Consider the following 23,048-nt stretch of genomic DNA (forward strand, 5'->3'; position numbering starts at 1 on the left):
TGTTGAACTTTCTCGATAACATATATATCCTTGCTTTGGTAACAATCTTGTTTGTGTTGTTTTTTAATTACGTTATTTAGTTGCAAACTGCTTTGAAAGGATGTCTATTCTGAAAGGTGGGATATCAATGATTGTAGCAACAATTAGCACGTGGTATGATAAAAATCCTTTGCCGAAATTCAGTTCAAAGGATAGCACTGAGTCTCCTGACATCTTTTAAATCAGTGGTTCAATGTTGAGGTCTCCCTTTGAAGTTCCTTTGACTTTGAGGTCATTTACAATTTCAACCTGTTACTATTTTGGGGTGGGATTCAATCACATACCAGCAAATTCAGGTTGCACAGTTAAAGTTGATTTAAGACTCCTGCATAACAAACTTGGTTCATTTTTTAAAAAATGTCCCAAAATCAATGTTTTAATATAATGAAAGCTGTGCGTGAAAAGAATATGAACATTTGCCCTTGCTGCTTCTTTGTAGTTTGGGAGCTGGGAGGAAGGCATGATGACACAATGTTACTAAATCACAGCTATCATTATGCAGTCTGGTGTTACTTTATTGATTATGCAAATAATGAGGCACATGGTAGAACAGTACCCCTAGTTTACAGCACAGTTTGGCGTGCATGAAGTTTATATTTTAGTTTATTTTCCCCTTCTCCCCTCCCTCCCCCTTCCTATAAATTCTGTTATTGATCCAAAATAAGCAATACACATAACTACTATACATAATTTCTTATCTGTGATCATTTTGGTATATACACTTGGATACAACTTTGTTATTACATTCAGAAAAGTTTATTTGAGTGTTTATTGCTTTATTTTTATTTTTATGTATTTGTTGTGTGTCATGTGCCCTAAAGTAAACAAAGATACATACTCAATTCAACCATGTTAAACAGTTGAAAGATGAAAATGAATAAAAACTTCGTTACAAAATAATAATAATCATAGCTATAATAATAGTTCTGCTTTCCCCCCTTATCTCCCGTTGCCTCTAACGATGTGGGGAAATGGTCTATAACAGGCTTCCAAATCAAAGACTAGTCAGTCTTCACGTTCTTGTGTCTATGTTTGTTTTATTTTTGAAGTGCGAGGACCCTTTAGCTGAACACGCGAACCGCCTGAATTTCACGAATCCTGAATGGGAAAACTTCGGAAAGAGAAGGCGACGCTCGAAAGTGACACGTTGCTACTCCCCCCCCCCCTTCCCACCGCAACCGCCAATATTCTAGTCGCCGTGGCCTCGAGCGAAGGCTGCCCAGCAACCATTCCGGGCCTTTGCCGAGGCACGTCCCTTCGGCGCCAGCCGTTAGGGGCCTTGTGATTTCGAACAGAGAAATGAGCCAATCGGAGAGGAGGAGGGGCAGAGAGGCGCTCAGTTTGAGGTGAGACGCGGCCGACGGAGGCCACGGCTAAGAGCAACGGAACAGCAGCGGCGACGACTGGGATGGAGGCCTTGGAAAGCCGCGGAAGAGGGTTGGCGAAGCTGGCGGTGCAGCAGCAGCTCCGAGCCGCCTATGGGATCAAGGTGAAGAACCGGCCGTCGAAAGGGAAGCCCTTGCCCGCCACCGCCGGGGAGGGAAAGGTGAGTGGAGTCGGGGGGAAGGGGGCGAGGCGGGGCGGGGCAGCAGAGGCAGAGAAGGGCGCCGCCCGGTTTGCATGGGGTTCAGGCGACTCGGGGCCCTTCGCAGCTTTTCCGCTGCTCGGCGGCGGCCGCGGGGTGTGTGTGTGTGTGTGTGTGACCAGGTAGCTGACCCTTGTGCCACCACGTCCACCCTTCCGATAATAATAATAATAATAAATTACTTATACTCCGCCCGTCCAGCTACTCTAGGTAAAGGTGCGCTAAAGTAAATCAAAAACAAAAGCACTGGGTTGAGAAAGCGCTTTTAGAAGGCGACCCTCTTGACTTTTGGGGGACGCCTTCTTAAAAAAGGTTGATTTGCTGTGCAGACTTCTAGCTCCTTACTCAGGCTGCCTGTCCTTTGAATAAGGAGAAACTAACCAGTCATTTCAGCCTCATCTTTTTGAAAACGTAGGAAGCTACAGTATTGCATACGGACTTATTGGACTCCCTAGTTCAGTACAGTATTGACTCTTGAGTTTAGGATCCAAGATCTGTATTTAAGCCCAAACGGGTATTTGTCGGGAGGGACTTTATTTTATTTTTTTAAAACCATGTATCTTCGCAACTCTGGTTGCGATTACTGTAGGTCAGGCTGCAGCCCGATGGTGAGACAGTACCACCCGTTGAGATCAAACGCCTGACTGACGGGCTCTTGATTTCCCGGCAGGAATTTTTCTCAGCCCTTCCTGGAGGTGCCAGGGACTTGCTGTGGCCGTATTAAAAATGATGGGTTGCATAAGATGTGCGGTCAGATCCTATGTATTTTTACTCAAATGTAAAGCCAGCTGTGTTCAATAGGTTCCGTTCTGAAATATGTCCCGTTAAATCCTGTGGGAGTTGCTTTTGAGTAGCCATGCTTTGGATTGTGCTGCAAGGTGTGCTTTCTTTATTTTCTTGCATAGGCCAAGGGAGATAATGTTCCCTTCTCCCTTCAGAAATAGCAAACCTTAGAAATAGATTGGAGTGAGAATGTGTTGAATCAGTGAGGATTCTTGCAGGCACAATAGTGGGCTTCTGTCATCCCCTGAGTGAGAAGAAATTGCAGTTCAGCAAGGCAACAAAAGGCCTCTGTAACATAAAAAGTAGTGTTTTTACTCCCAGTGGCTATGTATGTGTTGAGCGCTTCCTTCACTTTCTTTTTTAGGAAGCAGTAAGACTAGATGTTGTGGCTTTATTCTTCTTGTACATAAACACTTATGATAACTACACAAGAGCCCATTTCATCAGACTTATCATATATGAAGTGTTATTCAGAGTTCGTAGGTATATGCACATACATGTGTGCATGGGAGAGGGGATTAGCTGTGAGGCCACAGGGCAATTATTTAAAAATACAGAGTAAGAGTTGAATTAAAACTTAAATGTATGCAACTGATTGTAGTGACCATTCACAAAAGATGGATGTGTACTCATATCAGGATAACTGTTAAAATCAATACTGCTTTGTATTGATTTAAACCGCCCTGTGATCTTCAGATGAAGGGCAGTATACAAATTTAATAAATAATTTGTGAATGGTCACTGCAATTAGTTATATACATTTATACTTAAATGCAGTTATCACTGTATTTCTTGCAACACAGTTACCTTGATCTTATTATGCAGCCATCAAAACTACTTTTGAGTGGCCACCTTAATTAGTTTACACAACTTTCAGCTTTAATGTAATTATCACTGTAATTTTCATTGAGCTCTGATCTCAGAGATTCCACCCCCCTTCTCCGCTCCCATTTCCTACCAACCCAGGATAAAATCCTTTCATCTGATGAAATAAGATCAAGCCTGTGATAAGTTATTATGTATTAAAATGGTTAGTTTTTAAGGTGCCACAGGATTCATGATGTGTTTGCTGCAATATAGCTACAGTACTCCTATGGTGTCATAAGGATGTGCCTTTAGGATCGCCATGAACACATAGACACAAGGTTTTCGTTCAGCTCTGAAGTTAGAGTATAGAGTAAAAAACTGTCTTGGAAATATTTTTTCCCTATTTTCTGCTATTGTGTATACTGTACTTCTCTCTTTAATAAATCATCCCATCCCCACTCCCTGCAGTGCAGCCCTCATCATTAAAAGAGCAACTTAAATTATTTGAAAGACACTCAGATTGAGGCCAGTCTAGATGGCTCATGTTACAAAAATGCAAGAATTTCAACTTCCATGACAAAATAGAGCTTGCAAAGGGGTCCCTGTTATGCTTCATTTTAAAGGAAAGATAAAAATTTGTGTTCTGGGGCAAAGGTAAATGAGCATGCAGTTAAATTCGCTTGAATGAGTAACTAAGAATGCATATATATATAAGGATCAGTTATTGTGTCATTAGATACAGTCATACCTCGGTTTAAGTACGCTTCGGTTTGAGTACTTTCAGTTTACGTACTCCGTGGACCCGACTGGAACGGATTAATCCACTTTCCATTACTTTCAATGGGAAAGTTCGCTTCAGGTTAAGTTAAGTACTTAAGTATGCTTCAGGTTAAGTACAGACTTCTGGAACCAATTGTGTACTTAAACCGAGGTACCACTGTACTATCTGTGGTCCAGTCTTAGGCCGAAAAACGAGTACTGTAGTTCTTTCATCCGATGAAACAAGCTGTAAGATACAAAGTAAGATACAGTACTAAATCAGTATTCAGTGAACCACTATAGAAGGCGTACCTTCTGGAATTTCTTTTCTCTTGATTTTCCACTTTTAAGTATTAAATTATGTAAATCACTATCATAGGATAGAATGGAAGCAATGATTTGTGTTTACAGTTCTGCACAATAATTTCAGAAATGTTTACATCACAAAAAGCTCTTTTAGACAGGTCTGTTGACATTAGCGAATCCCTTTGCATCCAGTACAGAGTAAGTGCAAATTAATTATGTTGATGCAAGTGCTGTGCATGCACTTCAAAAGATATTAAGACAAGATTAAAAGGGCATTTAATTCATAAGAATCAGTAGTTCTAGTGTCCTTTTTGCTCTACCTCTGTGTTCTCCTACTTGTTGAAAAAAGTTGTTTTCTTTTCTTTTTTAGGGCAAAATATTTGGATTAGCTCTTCATGAATTACCTCATCAAGATGTGCCTGAATATGGCCATATACCTTGGTAAGCAAAACCTATAATATAGCAGACATAAGGCATTATTAGGTCTTCATGTAGTTTATTCTGGTAGAAACATAAAAGTAAACCTGGGGAGAGAATAATTCATGCTATCAACTCCTGAAATTTGTTTCTGTCCCACACCCCACCCCACAAATGGTTGGTGCCAAGGAAGGAAAGTTCTTCATATTGATGAGGGGAAAGGAAATTGCAACATTCCCATGATCACAGCAGCAGGCATACAATGACCTTTTGTCCTGATAGAAGGGAGAACGTACGCTTTTCTAGTAGAGCATTGTGAAACTGCTGTTTGAAATTGTGTAACTGGAGGTGGTGAAAAGCAATTGCAATAGATAACACTTGGGGAGAAAAACTATTTCATTTACAAGCTATTGGTGAGGAGCACAAGGAAGATGCAGGACAGCTGAACTGATTAAATCTTGAACTGCCCTAAGGAGTTGAGTGGATAGGGATTTCAAGTCTTCATTTGATTATACATGCCATCCACAATATTATGGAGAAAATGATGGCTCATTAACAATGTTACTTTCTGATATATATCAGTATGGACATAATTTAATATTTCTTTGTTTGCAGAGATTGAATTCTTAATGCCAAACACACTGATTCTTTTTCGTTTTTTCCTTTAGCTTCTTAGTTGAGGCATGTAAATATTTAGAGGAACACATTGGCACTGAAGGGCTCTTCAGAATATCTGGATCAGTTGTTCGTATAAAAGCATTAAAGGTATAGTACAACTGTCTTTCTCGGTCTGTCTTTCTAAGTAAAGTGCCTAACAATACTAGCTATGCATTGTACAAAATTAAAAATAAGGCAGGTTCTGCCTACACTTCCCTAACCACTTAAAGTAAATGGTTAACACTATCTGGGCTGATACGCCTTCAAATATCTCAACATTTCTTTCAAATGCCTGTAGGGTCTTCCATCCAGTTCTGTGCTTTTTCACTATGGCAATGTCAGTTTTAAAAATTATTTATTTTATATTTAGGGTAAACTGGATCAAGGTGAAAACTGCCTGTCAACTGCTCAGCCCTGTGATGTTGCAGGGCTTCTGAAGCAGTTTTTCAGAGAACTGCCTGAGCCCATTCTCCCAAGTGACCTGCAAGAAGCTCTCATCAAAGCCCAACAATTGGGCAGCAAGGAGAAGAATTCTGCCACACTGCTGCTTTCCTGTCTTATGAATGACAGAACAATCAATATACTCAGATATTTTTTCATGTTTCTCCAAAAAGTGTCTTTAAGGTAAGTTGTGCTTACTGTTGACCCTCTTTGCTTGGAATAGCACTAAAATGTTTCACATCATAGGAGTGCAGTTTTTGCTGCTTGCCTTTAATTTAGTAGGATTTCTTTTCTTGCCCCTGAACAGGCAGCTAGAAACACACACACGTGTGTGTGTGTGTGTGCGCGTGCACGTGTGTGCTATGTTTAAAGAATAAAAACAAATCTCAGGGAGTCTTCCACAATCAAAAATAAATATGCACATATATGAAGCAGTATAATCTCCACCCCAATCTTCTGTTCTCATGCCAATGATTCCCATGTAGAGGAGTTCCTTCCTAATATCCACCCAGTTTCTTAAACAACTACACTAATTTAAGGCTAAACATTCACTTGGCCTTTAGGTCATAACCTGTAGTTTAGAAAGGAAAGACATAGCAAATATAAAAGTACTAACTTAAAGCACACTCATACATGCAGTACTACCAAAAAAAATAAAGTGAAGAATAAAAAACTGCACTGAAATTATTAGAAGAAATGTTAGCAGATGGAAATATCCCTCCCCAAAAAAACTTGATCTTTCTATAAAACTTCTGCATCCTGTATGCTTTGATTTCATGAAATGCTTATTTTTATTTCATTTCTCTTGAGTGCTCACAGAGCTTAGGTGTCTTACCTTGTCTATGGAGGTTGCCCACCAAATAATATCTAATGTTAACCAAATAAACCTTGCTTTGTCCCCCTGATCAATGCAGGAACCAGCTCTTGAGTTAAGTAACAATTGCTAAATGGCTGTATCACTCCATCAGAACAGTATACTCAAATGCCCACCCATTTCTATTCCCTTGGTCATGCTGCTTACTCTGAATTTCCCTGCATGTCTCTTCCTCCTTACCCCAGTACTTCCCCAAACCCAATAGGGCATGTTGAAAATACTCCCTTCTTAATCCCGTGCCAATATGAGATAATTATCAGCAATAGTTAAACTTAGGAAAGCATGGTGGTGTAGGTTCCAAAGTAGCTCCCACATGACTTGAAGTGCTTTTTTACTTTTTTCCCCTCCTTGCCTAAGATGGCTACAAGCTTGAGGAATCAGAATCTTTTGCTGCTTAGGATAAGCTAGTTGCAGAAGGTCTAGAAAATAGCTGTATTAACGAGCCAATGCTCAAGAGCTCTTCAGGTGCAGTGCTGACTGGCAGTTTGTCCAGGGGAATTAATAATTGCATGCAGCCTTAAAATCAGAAATTGTATACTAGTATGAAACTTCTGGTGCCATTCTCTTTTTGGTTTTCTTTTCCAGATCCGCTGAGAACAAAATGAGCAGTAGCAACCTGGCAGTTATCTTTGTTCCAAACCTCTTGCAATCAAATGAAGCTGACAAGATGTCGGCTCATACAGAGAGAAAGCTTCGTTTGCAGGCGGCAGTTCTGCAGACACTTATTGATCATGCAGAAGAAATAGGTAAGGTGATAATTTTTTTGTGACATAGAAATTTTTAGCAGTTGTGATATTCCTTGCACGGGCAGCTCCTGGGTTGGGTGCATCTGAAAGATGCGCAATTGCGAACATGACCCAGAAGTAGGGCCCTCCCCCCCAAGTCATAAAGACATCATGAAAAGGGGCAGGGGTGGAGCGGGCTTTTGGAATGGAATCCCGCATAACATACATAACAATTGTTCCCTAATTCAGGACATGTACCAAAGTTCATCTTGGAAAAGATACCTACTATGCTTGGCATTGATGATCCTGTCTCCACTCCTTTGCGGCAAGAATATGAAGAAAGTGAAGGTGAAACTCCAGGTGAACCTACAAGGAGGAGGAGGAGGAGGAGCATGGGAGGTGAGTGTGCTTCTCCTTGCACTTACCTGTAACAAGGGGAAAGTAGCTATACGAGAACCTTCAAATTGCTAAACTAAAGGGGAAAGTACACTTACATTTAATGTTAATGATAGGAATGCTTAATTTCAATGAGCCATGTATGCGGAATATATTTTGATACTGGGAGCAGGTTGCTTAACAATTGATCAATAGATATATATTTAGACCACACACCTATAAATCAATATGTGTACTTCTTTGGTGTTTTTGTCCAAAAGTGGTTCCTAGTCTACCTTATGAGCAATTTGAATTAGAAGGAAATTGTTGTGCAGGAATAGAGCATTTAAATTGTCATTGGCCAATAAGTAGCATGCTGTTTTTTGTCTTGTGCTTAAGGAGCACACTTTTGCATCTATTTAACAGTATGTTTTGTACACTCATATTAATGTGTCCTCTATCAGGTGGCAAGGGAAATTTGATTATTTGGCCACAGATCATAGAAAAGCTAGCTGCTCTTGAAACCTTAACTATGTTGCCCTTAGTGACCTAACATACTTGAGATTGCAATCTGCACACGTAACAGATTGCAGATTTATCAGTGAACATGGCAAATATGATGTAAGATTTTCACTATTTCTTATTTTACATATATACGGGCAAACCTTTAGCACTAGTGAGCAGTTGCACTATCAGTAGTGCTATTTCCATATCTGAGTTTTAGATATAAGCTGATGTGATGTTGATCTTTAGCATGATTGCTTACTATGGCCTGATTCACACAATGCTAAGCTAAACTGTGGCATACTGTGAAGAAACAAGAATAAAGGTTCTTGGATCAAAGATCATGACTAGCTGCTGTAACTAAGCATGGCTTAGCTTAGCATAACCTCTGTACCCAGGCTTGTGGTTGTCTCACTCCAAACAAACCATGAGCTGCAACCAAGGTTTGTTTTTGGTTTACCATTTGTGGCTAATCTTAGGAAGACAAGCCCAGGTTTGGAAGTAACAGGGAATGGCTTAGCCTTGGATAGTGTGGTGGCAGCAGCCAGGGTGGAGCACAGGAGTCATGATTTTTGCTCCAGTAACCTGCTTGTTTGCACTAAGGACTAAGCCATAGATTGGATTATTATTAGTAGTAGTAGTATTAATATTATTTGAATATTTATTTATTTATTTATTGCCCACCACATGGTCCTAGGGCAGGTCTCAGCAAATTTAAAGATAAAATATTAAAAACTATTTAAAACAATTGCATGCAAATTATGTACAAACTGGACCTGTGTTTTGGGTTTGTGAATTTTTTAATATTTGCTTTTCCCCTATGTTCGTTCTGTTTATTATTTTTGAAAAGTATTAACTCTGCGAATAAAATTCTATGTCTCATTTTGCTGGGATCTCAAATTGTTATGGAAGGCTTATTTAACAGTTTGGTCATTTTAACCCATTTCTTTGCAGGGAGCTTACTTTCCGGCCTTGCTGGGCAGATTAAAGGGAGGGAATCCAAGTGGAAGAAAATTATCCTGGATCTTTCAGCTAACCTTCAGGGAAAAAAACTTTTAAAAAGTTTGTTGAAGGGTGGCAGGGCCTAACAACATTGTGCTGCTTAGTTTGGCATGGGCAGCATACAACCCACAGAGTGGAACTCTCATTTGTCCAAGGCAGGTTCATGTAGCTAGGCTGCTTTATTTCTCCTCTGCTTCTGTTTTCGTCCCTGCTTTTGTCCAAAGCAGAGTTCCTCCTCTACGTTAGAGCTCAGGCCTATGTACTTTTCATTAATCCTTCTTCCTCTCCCATCCCCCAGTTCTGCACTAAATTTCACACCTCCTGCTTGGGCCTGTGGCAACCACTCAAGAAACTCCTATACAGTGGTACTTTGGTTCTCAAACTTAATCTGTTCCGGGAGTCCGTTCGACTCCGGAAACCAATCGAAAACCAAGGCACGGCTTCCAGTTGGTTGAAGGAGCTTTCTGCACTCAATCGGAAGCCATGTTGGACATCCAAAAAATGTTCACAAACCGGATCACTCACTTCCAGGTTTGTGGCGTTGGGGAGCCGATTTGTTCAAGAGCCAAGCCGTTCGACTACCAAGGTACCACTGTACCTTCAAAAAAGGACAGTTTATCAATTTAAAAGTTCTCCTTTTTTTTTCCTTAGAAAAATAATTCATGCAAAGTTTCAAAGATGCTCTCATAGCTGATATTATTAAGGAGTTTAGTTCTTAGTGTCCAGCCTTCCTACAAGTGTTCAAGCTGCTTTTCCTCTTCATCTGATTTTCTTCACATCTCAGTCCATCACTATTCCAAGGAAGGAGAAGTTGTCAGTGCCGACCCTAAATCTAGTCAAGCTAAAGTTTCACATGAGCATTTCTGAACACCAGTCTCCTGAACCACATACCACATCCAAAAGGAAAAATCTATCCAACCTCCCCTGTTATATGGGTCAAAACCCAAAATATTACCTCATCCAGGATATCTCCTGCCACCATCTCTTCAGAGAGAAAAGAGGGACAGTGAAGTGACATGTCTGATACAGAGGACTATTGGAGCTGTAAGATGGCTTAATGATTTTGATTACAGTATTTACTTTATTGACAACAATGATTTCTGCCTTAGGTTTGCATTCTTTTGAGCAGGATCCAGCACATGGCACTTCCAAAGAAGTATCTCTTCTGCCAGCAACAACATTTCCTTGGAGGATTCCCCCTGTACCGTGTTTCTCATATTTTAAGTCATCCCTACAAAATAAGCCATGGCAGGATTTTCCTGAGTTGAAGAAATATAAGACATACCCCAAAAATAAGGCGTAGTGGTGGAAGCAGGTCTGGATGGCGCCATGGAAGAGGAAGATGCCTGTCCGCGCCCGGAACCGGATGCTGCTGCCCCTCCAAAATGCCCAGCGCTGACCCGGCGGCGGGACTGGCAAGAGCCACAGCGCGCGCCGCTCCAAGCCCCGACCCGTCGGTGGGACTGGCAAGAGCCGCAGCGTGTGCTGCTCCAAGCTCCAACCCGGCGGCGGGACGCAGCAACAACAACAAAAAACACCCGGCCGAGCCTTCATTGGCCGCCGCGGCTGCCACTCGCTGGTCCCTCCCGGAGCTCCTTTGCGAAGAGGCTGCCCCACCGGAGCTTTGAACTGCTGCGTGTGGAGGCAGCAGCGGCGGTGAGTCGCTGGGAGCTCGGCACCAAGCAGGAGCGAGTGAAAAAAGCCCCGAGCTTGAGCGCGCTGCGGCTCTTGCGTCCCGCCGCGGCGTCAGGGCTTGGAGCAGCGCGTGCTGCGGGTCTTGCCGGTCCCGCCACCGGGTTGGCGCTTGGCGCTTGCACTGCTCCAAGCCCCGACCCGGCGGCGGGACACAGCAAGAGCCGCAGTGCGCGCTGCTCCAAGCCCCAACCCGGTGGGACCCAGCAGCGTGCCCTGCTGAAGCGCCGACAACGTGCCCAGCAGCGCAGCAGCAGCCAGTTCCGGGCGCCGAGCCGTGACAGGAAGAGGAGGTACCATACCGTAATTTTTTTAAAAAAATAAGACACCCCCCGAGTACAAATAATTGTCTTGAGTACAAATAATTATAAGACGTGTCTTATAATATGAGAAACACTGTAGGTTTTAGATACTTGAGTCAAAGTTGACCATACATTTAGGCAGCAATAAATTTAGCAGTGCACATAATTACAGCATGGATAGCCTAACATTCCCTTCAGATGCTCTTGGGCTGCAAATCTCATCAGCTTCAGCCAGTATGACAAGTGGCCAGGAATGATGGGAGTTGGCATCCAGCAACATCTGGAGGGCACCACATTGACCACCTGTACATTAGAGCAACAAGCCCCATAATAGCCCTGCTGTCAGGGTTGGAATGGAATTGTGATGTCCCCTTCCAGGAAGGGGGGAAAAGATTTGATTTGACCTTAAAGAGGGTTATGAGGCCATGGCTTTTCCCATAAGGACAGCTTCCATCCTCATAGCAAGAGCCAGCCATTTGTAGTTCAAGCACTTAACTCCAGTTCCAGACTTTGGCTAGATAAGCTGCACCGGGACCACTCCACAATTATCTAGATTGATGCCACAATGGATGTGTTAATTTTTCACCAGAGCCATTGTGGTTGGTGTTGTAACTAGAATGTCAACATGGCTAAAACACTGGAATGTAGTCCCCTTTAAAGAAGCTGGCCTCCTTGGAGAGGAAGCACTGATGGAGGCTTTAGCAGAGACACAAGGATGTACTGTCTGTTTCCAGAAGAAGGCAGGCTGCAATCAAAGAGACCTCTTTCTTTTGTCAAGACTTCAGGAGCAGCAAACATTTTTGGCACTGTCATTCCTCAGGAACCAGAACTTCACAACTTAAACCAAGCCAGACAAACACCATTCTGACATCCAGATCCCAGTGGGGAGTGGCTCCATTCTCCATTTTGTAATGCACAATACATGATAGAACTTGTTTGACTGTCTTGGGACAGTGTCTGCTCATCGCCAACCTCCATGTCCATTCAGAAACGCTGAATGATAAAAGCAGGCATCACCCACTTATTGGAGAAAGAGGCAAAGGAACTTGTTACCCCAGAAAAGAGATTCTAATCTTTGTGCTTCCTACTGAGCCTCAAGTACCTGACTTCGTCAGGTTAGCTTCCACCCCCAGGGCCATGCAGGACCTCTGGAACATTTGTAGAAATATGTTTTTTCTCAAATTTCCTCAATAGCTATCTTTAGCCATCCCGTAGGATAATTCATCTGTAGTGATCACCTGTATGTTCTGGGGTCTTTTATATTTCTCACCAATGAGGATTCTCAAAATCTGGCAAGTAATCTCTTCACTTTGAAGATCCATAGCAAAACGAGCATCAGAATTCTTGCTTTTACCTAACCAGGCATGCAACAAGGTCTTGGACAAAATGGCTTCAAGCAAGAAGCCTAAGTGCTTCTCTTCTTTCAGCACCAAACTTTTGGGTTCATATCCTCATCCAAAGAGATTCGTCAGAGGGGCTTCCTTAATCTGCTTCCTTAATCTGCCTTCCCACCAGTTTCCTTCCTGGCAATTAAACATGAACTTTTATGCTTTATCTCACCTGCTGTTTGAACCCCTTAAGGCAGTTCCATTCTATCTAACCTTGCTCAAAGTCACCTTGATCACCATAAACAAGACTCATTTGAGCCCAGTTCCTAATCGGTTAACAACCTCTGCATTTTCCATGTGGCTAGAGTTGTCCTGAGAACTGATCAGTCTTCATCTGAAGGTTGACAACATGTTCCATGTATCCCAAGAGTTAATTTCCCCCTCTTTTGTCCCAATTCTAGTCATTCTCAGGAACATCCTTGGCATAACCTAGACATTAGGCAGACCCTCAAGTTACTCATTCAAAGAGCAGGGGCCTTTAGATAAGCTTAACAGCGGTTCCTTTTATTCTGTATCCCTGGTCATAGGAGGAGATGAGAAGTGACCGGCTTCACTGTAGCACACTGAATCAAGGCCCACATAACATTGGCCTATGAATCTCAATGCTTACCCACTCCATTGTACATTACTGATATCTGCAAAGCAGCCACATGGTCACTTGTTTCCATTTTAACGAGCCACTATTAAGATAGTTCTGGAGAACTCTTCTTACATGTATAGACCTAACTACTTCCTGACTAGGCAGCCACCTTTATTTCTGTCTGCTCTTTGTCTGTATATAGCTTTTATATGTCTCTCAAAATGGGTTTCTCCCATGTCACACTGAGAATGGAACATCAGTTTCTTTCCTTGAATATTCCTTCTTGTTTGGCAACGTGCAGATATCCACTGCCACACTCAAGTTGTGGCATTATTTTATTCAAGTACCTGTTTGCTTGCATGCATGAAAACTCCCAATCAAAGTTTGTTTGTGGCAGGCTTTTTTCTTTTCCTACTACTATATGGCTGCTGCCCCCCCCACCTACTTTTCTTATATATATAAACCTAATGTTTCTTACGAGATCCCTTCTGCTTGGACATGGTGCCGAACTGGAGGAGAAGCCAGAAGGGGAGGGAGAGGATAATCAAATTGCCTAGTCACAAGTCCCTGCCTTGGCTGAATGAAAGAGATACAGCTTACATAGTCAGTGTCTCCACAGGCAAAAAAATGAACCTTCATGGTAAGGAACCCAAATCTCTTAACTGAATACTTTTAAAGGTTCTAGTGAAGTGTTTCTGAATACCATTTTCCATTTCATGGGGCTGGCATAAATGTGCTAACCTAAGAGGTAGGACCTTAGAGCGAAACAAGTACTTATTGCAACAGTTGTATGCATCTTGCATGCATCAGAACTCTGTCAGCACGACTGGGATTCATTGTGCTGAAGCAGTAATTTTTTAAAGGGTCAGCTTGGTAACGGCACATAACAATTTTGACAAATTGGGTTTCAGCTTAAACAGAGGTACAGTAGAAAAATGGATGCATCATTAAGAAGCTATCCTTTCTCTTTTTTTAAATAACAAAAATCACTTTATATGTAGAAATTAAGCAGTATAAAATTCCTAGTAAAAGCTTGATTGCTTGGTGTGTCTTCAATTTCAGATATTGTTAGTGGAGCTCTGAATAAACTTAAATCTAACAGAACCCCCTCCACTACACCACAGAAAGGCAGGCATGGTAGGTATAGTGCATTTGCATGGAGCACTTCATCCTCAAGACTTGAGCATTTTATAGCAAGACTGTGCTCTCATACAGTGCTGCAGATTACTATAACAAGTCTGTAATACTGGCTTGCTTGCCCTTGGTCTTGCTGTTGCACTGATTGTAATGGTCTGAGTTTCAGAGTTAGAAACTGGGCTGCTTTTTGCTACTGCATACTGGGGCTTAGGTGCCATTGATATGGTATCCATGAATGCAAATTACTAAAGAATCTCTCTTAACTTGGGTACATTTTCCTTCAGAAACATTGCTTTTCTCCTAAATAAATTTTGCCAATGAGATATCCTTGTCTAACATTGCAAAGAGTGCATGGCTTTAAATGTTTGTCATCTGCAAGGGGAGATGAGACATTCTAGAAGTTATGGAAATAAAATTTGTGGGGTTTGTTTTTTTTAAAAAAAGGCAGGACTTTACTAACTGCAGGAGAAAGCAAGCAACCACTTAAAATGTTTCCTATCTGTATTTTCTTGTTATTTCACATATAAAAAATGTGAGTGCCAGACCTGCTCTAGCTACTAGTGCAAATACCAAGTTCCACTGTTTCAACTGTACAGCAGTTTTATCTTGTTGCTGTTTGCCATTTTAAAGCTTTTATTGCATCTGTTGTTTTCTTTACAGTCTTTTCATCAGTGACTCCAGTGATACTTACTCCAAATTTTAAACGTAAATATCCAGCTGATTCCTCTCAAAGTTTCTCTAACAAGAAAAGGCGATCTATCAGGCATAACTTGGTTCTTGAATTGCTACCAAGTAACCTTTTTAGCGTTGGATCAACACCTAGTTCAGGTAAGGTAATGATTATTTAAATATTTTCTCCAGCCTAATCAGTTCAGAGTTCTCATGGTACCTCATGGTACTCCTCTTTGCCTTACAAAATTGTAGAGTTACTGCAGTCAAACATGGCTACATAAAGATGACTGTTTTGCATTTATTGTTTATGTTGCTAATTGTACTTGCATTATGAGCCCTCTCATGCATTGGGCTAAGGTATGGATTGGCGCCCATGGGAGACAAATCAGCTTCCCTAACATATGTATGAAAAGGCATATAAAGGAGAGTGGATGGGTTAAGTCCCAAGAGAGGTGTTCTATCTTCAAGAACTAATTTGAAAACAGTTAAATACACAATTTCTTGAACAACTTTAATGAGAACTTACAAATTTTCAGTAAAAAATGGAGACCCAGATCATAGTTTTTTAAAAGGGGAAATAATTTTGTAGTTATTTTAACAATAGATCATTTAAACACTTCTCTCTAACCTGTTCACAGCTCATTTTGAAACAAGCCCTGGTGTATCTCTTGACGCATCTCAGAGTTCTATCTCAGTCAGTAGTGAAAAGCACCTGCCTAGTGTAGGAAGTCGAAGAAGCAAAAGAATTGCCAGCAAAAAAGTACAAAGGTAAGTTTGTCAGAAAATTGGCATTACAGGAACAGAGAGGGAAATGCTACCTGTGTTTCATGATGTTTAAAAAAGTCTAGAACTCTAAATTTTCTAAATTAAATACAATTTCTAAGTGAAATGAGTTAACTGAATTCTGTGACCTGGTTCTTTTAAAAACTGGAGTTTATATTTTGGCTCCCATCCTCTCTGTGCATCATCAAATGTCTTTTCAAATCATTTAATGGGGTAGAACTTTGTACAGTCTTTCACACAGTCTCCCATAATTTAGGTATAAATGGCCTGTTTTATGCTTAAGGGATGGTTACTGTGTTGGAGCCAAACTTAACCTGCAAATGGAAGGACCTTCTATCCACAAAAGGCTTTTATATCCACCACATTATTCACTGGGGTCTCTCAACACCAGAGCAGAATTTTGAAGAGCACAGAGGGAACTTGCAAAAGCTGCTTCCTGCACCCTTTTTTGCCAGTAGCAGTACCCCTTGAGCGAAACTCTTACTTGGGATGCTCCCACTGGCAGAAGCAAAGTCTGGATCCAAGCCAAATTATGAACATTATTAGACTTAAAACTAGGGTATTTGAGTTCAGGACAATGTGTACTCAGCTTATTTCTGATTCTTTTCAGGGTTGAGTCTGGAAAAATGGGTTGCTTTTCTCCTAAGGTTAGTCGGAAAGAAATGGTACGCAGGTCATTGCGATTAAAGTTCATTCTGGGAAGGAGCAGCAAAGAGGTACTATTTAACATCTCTTGTTATTGTATTTCACTCTTAAGAGAAGTGGTTACTTTCAGTCTTGCGGAGCTTTCAGTTAATTGTTGCAACTGTAGAGAATTTTTTAAATGTTAACTGATTTTTAAATGCTTTTAAAGTAATCAAATATTTCCATGACCCATAAATTCAGGCTGTTTGTATACGCATTTATATTACTGTTTTATTGGTTTTATGTTGAGTTTTTGTCTTAATGATATTGTGCAGCACTTTGAGATCTAAAAAATATTAAGTATTTATAAATGATTTTAAGTAAACAAACTGCATTCTTTGTGCAAATATGCATTGGAGCTGAAGCAGAGAGACCATCTCTCTTGATGACTTGTCATCTTGTTCCAATTGTAACTTCTAGTTTTCAAAAGCCTTTCCCAGGCTACAGTATTTATGTTTTAGGTTGTTTTTAATAAGTGAGTAAGTGAATAAGGGGTTGAAAGGTGAATTCATATGATGGAGAATGTTTGGCAAATGTCACAGAGTCTAAATACTGCATGCTGAAGTGCATGAAGGTCTGTACTACTGCCATTTCTCTGTCCCTTGTTCACCCTCTCAGCTAGCTCTCAATAGCTGATCCCTGTTTGTTTTCCTCTTCTACAGCCGCTTGGTGTCAATCTCTTGCCATTTGCAGCTTTTTCTCAGTTGTAGCCAGTTATTCCTATAGACTTTGGATTGTGCTGCTACCATGAATTCCCAATGCACACACTTCTTTTCTCCATTCACATAATAAACAGACAGACTTAACATTGCAAGCTTTTCATTGCATTCCTTTTTAAAATATATAGTACAGCAGCATCTTTTAATTCTGATGCTTTCCTTAAATTGTAAACGCAGTAAAGCATTTGTGCTGTCTACATAAAATAAACTTTTTTTATCCTAAAAAGAATACTGCAGTGGAGCATCTGCCTAGCAACAGATCTGAAAATGTTGGTCGTCGACTTGCAAGTCAACAAAATGTTGAAAGTGGAGTGAATCATGGAAAAACAGCTGCGTTTTTAAGTCCATGTGTTGGTGGATCTATAAGAAAAAAAGGTAAATTTGGTTTACTGCTGAAAGTGTCAAATGTTGCTTTCTATATTATAAATAAAATTACCAAGCATACAGCAGAACAAGTATTACTAAATAAGAACGAGCTAGGCTTCTGCAAAGGTAGGTTTTATTGGCTGAAAATTCACTGGTTAACAAACAGGAAACAGAGTAGGAATAAAGACAGTACCCACAATGGAGGGGTGTAAGAACTGGGGTTCTCCCAATAATCTTATGTTGGGACTCGAGCTGGGCACTATATTGATAAACTGTCAGAAACAAGTATGGCATTCCGATCATGATACCAGTTTCAGACAATTTGAGATATTGCCCAGCCCTAGTTGGGACTGGTGCTTTATAACTTGTTCACTGCTCAGCCCTGACTTCAAATGATATGAAGTGGCCTAGTTTGCTGATGACACCAAATTCCTTGGAGCAGTAAACTGGTTGGCCTCTCTTATAGGGACTCTTGCTTTCTGATCTTCAAACAGGTAGACACTATTCGGGCTGAATGCTAAGGTCACAGATTTTTATTGGCTGCTTGATCTTTAGAGAAGGAGCTCAGAGGAACTAAGCTGATCTTGGGCACACGTGTTCTGAAAGAATGCTGAGAGCAGTATTAGTGTGGATCAAGACAGTAGCATGGTTTGCATGTACTTTCTCTTTTCCTAAACAGAAGTTGATAGTAACATCTATTGGGTGGAGTAGGGCAGTCCACAGACCAAAATGAACATAATATTTATGAGCACAAGTGATTATTTTTCTGGAGCATCTAATCTCATATTTGGTATAAAAGAAGTAACCATAACAAATGATATGGTCGTTCTTGGTGCTTAAGTGAATCTTGCTCCCCCTTCCTTCCTGAAACCTGAAATGGCACCAGAGATTGAGGTATTGGTCACCAGTTTACTACCCATTGTTGTGTTCCCAAGGTTAGGAAAAACATAAGTGTGGCGTGTCTGTTCCTTCTGCATTTTTTCTTGGAGGTGGTGTCACCCATGATAGTATGGTAGAAAGTTTTACTTCATACAGGCAAACAGGCAAATGTGTTATTCAAGTGTCAGCAGCCTTTAGCTGTGGACACATCTGGAATTTTCTGAGAGTGCTGCGGGTACCACCTCTCTGATTACTTCTCTTCCCACTCCAGACAAAAGAGAAAAACACATCGTCATTATTTTTTGCTTTTCCAATGGATCTGGGTAAAAAGTCAAACCAAATAGAATTGCAGCAGATCTTGAATTTTTATCATTTTACACAAGTCCTGTCCCCAAAATCAATTGTCAAATAAAAGCTTGTGGTGGACTGCACAGAATAATTGCAGATCCAGTTCTTGCCAGCACCACAAGAACATTGATCCAAGGCACAGATTCTCATGACAGTTTTGTGGTCATCCTATGTAACTCTTGCACAAATCATGGAATATATATGCGGACCCAGATATTACCTATTATTTGATGGTGGTTTTGAACAGATCCCTTGTAAAGAGTGTTTTTATGCTATGGCAACACTGGAAAGCAACAGGTTTTCATGCTTCAATCAATTGAGAAAGATACAGGGGTTTTGGTTTTGTTTTTTTAATGGGACGTGGGGAACCGAAGAATAAACAGGAATTTTAAAAGGATGTGTTTTACTCTGTGTGCGCATGCACATCAGCTGTCTCCTGACACTTCTGACATTGCACTTTTCACCTACTGGCCACACCATTTTCCTTTCCCCAAGTCTCCCAGATTGCTTCCCTTTCCCTACTACCTCAATGATCACTCTGCTTTCTGTTCAGCTGCTGGTCAGATCCTGATTTCAGCCTTGAAAATGCAGGTACAGCTGAAAGAGGAAGCCTCACTTCCGCCTTCAACTCTATGTACTTTTCAAGGGAGAAAAAAGGCAACCACCATTGTACCTCATGATTAGAGTGCAGTGAGTAGGTGCCAAAGTCCTTAATGGCACTACGCAACAACAAGCATCACATTGGCGATCACAAGTGGTTTTAGTGTAAAATTAATTAGCAAGATTATAACTTTCTGATATACTTACTGTGTGTGTGTGGTTTTTGTTTTGTTTTTTAAGATTCCAAAAACATCAGCAAGTCAGAGGAAAACTTGCAAATTGAAAATCAACATAATGAAACAACCTACCGAATGTCCTGGACTGGCCCCAGTACTGCAGGATCTGAGAAGACTAGCAATAGGGCTGCTGCTTTAATGGCAGAAACCTCTTTTTCTGAGCCTGTTCTTACAGCTAGAATACCACCAATCATTCCTGTTAAGTGTAGACCCACTGATGCAAGTTCTGAACAGGAAAGCAATAAACAACAAACTTCTTTTTGTGAGGATGAAAATAATTTGACTGCAGACACTTTATTGAAAATTAAGAAAGCATTTTCTGAATCGGGAAGCAACCTTCATAATTTATTTGAAACGGAGCCTTCAAAATTAAATTCAACACAAGGTACAGCATGCTTTTCAGAACTCAATCTAGAGGAAGAGCTCTCTAAAGCCCCAGCTCAGAAATTGACAAATGTAGAACAGAAGACTCCATTTGTAGGTTCTGCGAATAAATCAAATGTCTCCGACAAACGTCTGCCAAATATGGATCAAGTCAAAGCTCTAGACAGCTCCCTCTTCCCACACAATACAGAGACTAATTATCCAGTCCATGATCGTAGCAAAAGTGAGGGATCAATAAAAAAGGAGCACTTGGCCATAATGACATCTTCAGGGATGCATTTAAATAGCACGAACACCCTGAAAAATGAGACATTGGAATCAGATGGAAAAACTGATGAAGAATTTAGATACTGTTATTCAGAAATTAAAGAATGTCGTGAAAAGGAGGAACTTCTTTCTCAGTTGCCAGAAGATGGCGACAGAAACAATACATGTTATCTACACATGGAAACTTCTGAGAAATCTACGTTTTCCCCTCCAGGAAAGGTTGCTGACCATATACATTGGTTCAACAAACTTTCATTGAATGAGCCATGTTCTGCAACCAAAACCAAATCACCACTTAAGTTTCAACGTACACCCGTCCGTCAGTCAGTACGGAAAATGAATTCCCTCTTGGAGGCTAACAAGCCACCAGTTGCTTCTAGATTAATAAAAGCTGGTGATGACTGTCGTCCTCTTGTTAAATCAGTGAGTTTTGAAACCGCATTGCCATCCTACATGGAAAATACCTCTAGTACATCTACAGCTTCTCTACTTTCTTCTGAATCAACCTGCAAGCAAGAGTCTACCTGCAATCGGTATTCTCTGCCTTCCAAATCCTGCCCACAACTAACCCATCCATTACAGCAAGCCAGCAGGCCTGGTACAACCTGCAAAGAGACACTGACTACCAGTCATCAATCCAAGTCAGTCCTTGAGGACCTAACTAATCACGAAGCACCCAAAACTGTTGTAAAAACGAACACAAATATAAATATTCTGGTTGCTACACCTGACAAATGTGATTTCAGGAGAAAATTGTCAGAAAAGAAGGTTTGCTATAGAGGGTCTCCAAAGAACCCAATAGCCACAGCCAAACTCCTTCCAGTTGTTAAACCTCTTGACTTATAGGTTAAACAACCCAATTCCTGGCATGTTTCCTATAGACTTCATTGGTCTTTGTATTCAGGATTGTAGCCAAAGTCTGTTGTTTATCTTAAACTATCAATCTGCTTTATTTTTTTTAAAAAAATCTATCATTTTTGTTTTAAATAGTATTCTTTCTTGAATTGAGAGGAAATGTAAGCTGCAACTGAAACTTGAATAAGTTCTGTTGGGTAGTGTTTACCTTGCCTTTTATATTTTGACTGGATTTTAGAGGGGTGGGAAAGCTTGAAAATGCTGCTGGTTACGGTTAATTCAGTTTTCAAAAATTACGAAGAATCTGTTTTTAGTTGATCTTGTAGTGTGAGAAGTTTAAAATTGCATTTGTAAGGAAGTGCATTCCTCACTTGCAAAGTATAACACTGTTTGCAAGTCTTGGTTCACAGTCTTGAGTCTCACAATATAGTTAGTTCTTACAACATTTTAAGTGTCTGTAAGGTTTATATCGGGTACTGGTGCTCAGGTAAAAGCAGCTCACAGCTTGTCTACTGATTGGAGGTGCATTTTTTTTGTTGACTCAAACAAATAGCCACCAAATAAAAACATTGGCAAGTTAAGCAACTATGTAACTGTAGGTGGATGCACACAGAGGATGTTAGCACAATTTACGGTAAACATTCCAATGCTGCTGGGTGCACATTATTAACTGCAAATTGGGGGGAGGGGCTATGGGCAAAAGAACTTGCAGGTCTTATTTTCTTTTTTTAAAGTAATGTGGTACTGCAAACCGCATGATTCAAAGTAACGAAATATACCTATTATGTCACTGCAATAAAACTGTGTAGAGCCATACTGTTCATTTGCACAGATATTTTGCTCTGTCTGCTGTAATATTGAAACTGTTCAGTTCTGTTTAGAGTACATAAATTATTTAAACTTGAAGTTGATTTTTATTTAGCTTTTCTGTGTAATTTGATTTGTGATTGTGCTAAATTTATTTTTTTCAAAATTAAATACTTATTTTTTTCTTTAATGTGTGTGTGGTTCTTGATTCAGTGGCCCATTCTTAATTTGCTGTGCAAATGTATAATATCAGCTGCTTATTTTCTAGACCACCCAACGTAACTAGGAAAATACCCATTTTTATAATACCCCTTGGATTTTGACTTTATTAATATCATTTTATAAAGTATCTCAATTCTTATATAGTACTGCTTACAACTACAATTAGGTTTGTTCAGTGCATTTTTCTTTTAAAAATGTTTAGGGGTACTCTCTTTTTGACTCAAGAAAATCACCATTTTAGTTCAAATCAGGAAAAATAAATACAGTAAATGGACAAAAGTACAAAGATTCACAAAATGTTTAGGGGTATGTGTACTCCTGCATACCCCCAGAAAAAAAAGAACTGGGTTTGTTACAGTTTATTAACTATGAAGGGAGGTCCTGCAACTTTCAGCAGTCTAGGTTCCTTCGGAGTCCCAAGTCTGCCTCTTATCAGGAGGAACTTAAATTTAAATGTTAGGCCACTTAATTTGCTCAATTATACAAACCTAAAGTTTCCCTTCTCTTCCCTCTGCCCCTTTACAGAGCTGTGGGGTACTGTCACTCACAGGCTCTGTCTGACTTTTCCTCCCAGAAACTAGAATACTGTACTTGCTACTTTTGTGGGCTGGGTATTGGTAAACAAGTCCCAGTGAAATCAATGTGCATGACTACTCAGGCCCATTAATTTCAGTGGGTCTAATCTGGATAGAACTTAGTTGGATACAAAGCTCCTCAAGGCCATATATGATAAGATTAACTTTTTAGAACAAATTCAACAGAAGGAAGCTTTCCCATGGGAACTTGGCTACCATGAGCACAGTGGTGCTGGGCTTGGTGGGCTTTTGGCTCAATCCTGCAGGGCTCTTGCGTT

The 23,048-nt window shown here is 40.5% G+C and overlaps 1 protein-coding gene across 2 annotated transcripts; it reads left to right on the plus strand.

Moving 5' to 3' along the window:
- Nucleotides 1–1,093: 1,093 nt before the first annotated feature.
- ARHGAP11A (Rho GTPase activating protein 11A) lies at nucleotides 1,094–22,451 on the plus strand. 2 transcript variants are annotated; one of them, XM_035110645.2, is made up of 12 exons: nucleotides 1,094–1,585; nucleotides 4,650–4,720; nucleotides 5,365–5,461; nucleotides 5,724–5,977; nucleotides 7,254–7,414; nucleotides 7,643–7,792; nucleotides 14,299–14,373; nucleotides 15,034–15,201; nucleotides 15,684–15,813; nucleotides 16,439–16,544; nucleotides 17,459–17,606; nucleotides 19,665–22,451. In XM_035110645.2, exons 1-12 carry the CDS (start codon nucleotides 1,448–1,450, stop codon nucleotides 21,155–21,157), a joined length of 2,991 nt encoding a protein of 996 aa, XP_034966536.2. In that variant the 5' UTR covers nucleotides 1,094–1,447; the 3' UTR covers nucleotides 21,158–22,451. The 2 variants fall into 2 exon arrangements, with proteins under 2 accessions (XP_034966536.2, XP_034966545.2); XM_035110654.2 differs by lacking the exon at nucleotides 14,299–14,373 and having other exon boundaries at nucleotides 19,665–22,450.
- The last annotated feature ends 597 nt before the right edge of the window (nucleotides 22,452–23,048 follow it).

This window comes from Zootoca vivipara, chromosome 1, assembly GCF_963506605.1.
Source record: "Zootoca vivipara chromosome 1, rZooViv1.1, whole genome shotgun sequence".
Classification (NCBI taxonomy): domain Eukaryota; kingdom Metazoa; phylum Chordata; class Lepidosauria; order Squamata; family Lacertidae; genus Zootoca; species Zootoca vivipara.

Excerpts from the sequence above, each read along its gene's own strand:
- ARHGAP11A (XM_035110645.2), top strand. The coding sequence starts at position 1,448 with ATGGAGGCCTTGGAAAGCCGCGGAAGAGGGTTGGCGAAGCTGGCGGTG. Across the intron at positions 5,462-5,723 it reads TTCGTATAAAAGCATTAAAG|GGTAAACTGGATCAAGGTGA; the intron begins GTATAGTACAAC and ends TTTTATATTTAG. Across the intron at positions 16,545-17,458 it reads TGGGAAGGAGCAGCAAAGAG|AATACTGCAGTGGAGCATCT; the intron begins GTACTATTTAAC and ends TATCCTAAAAAG.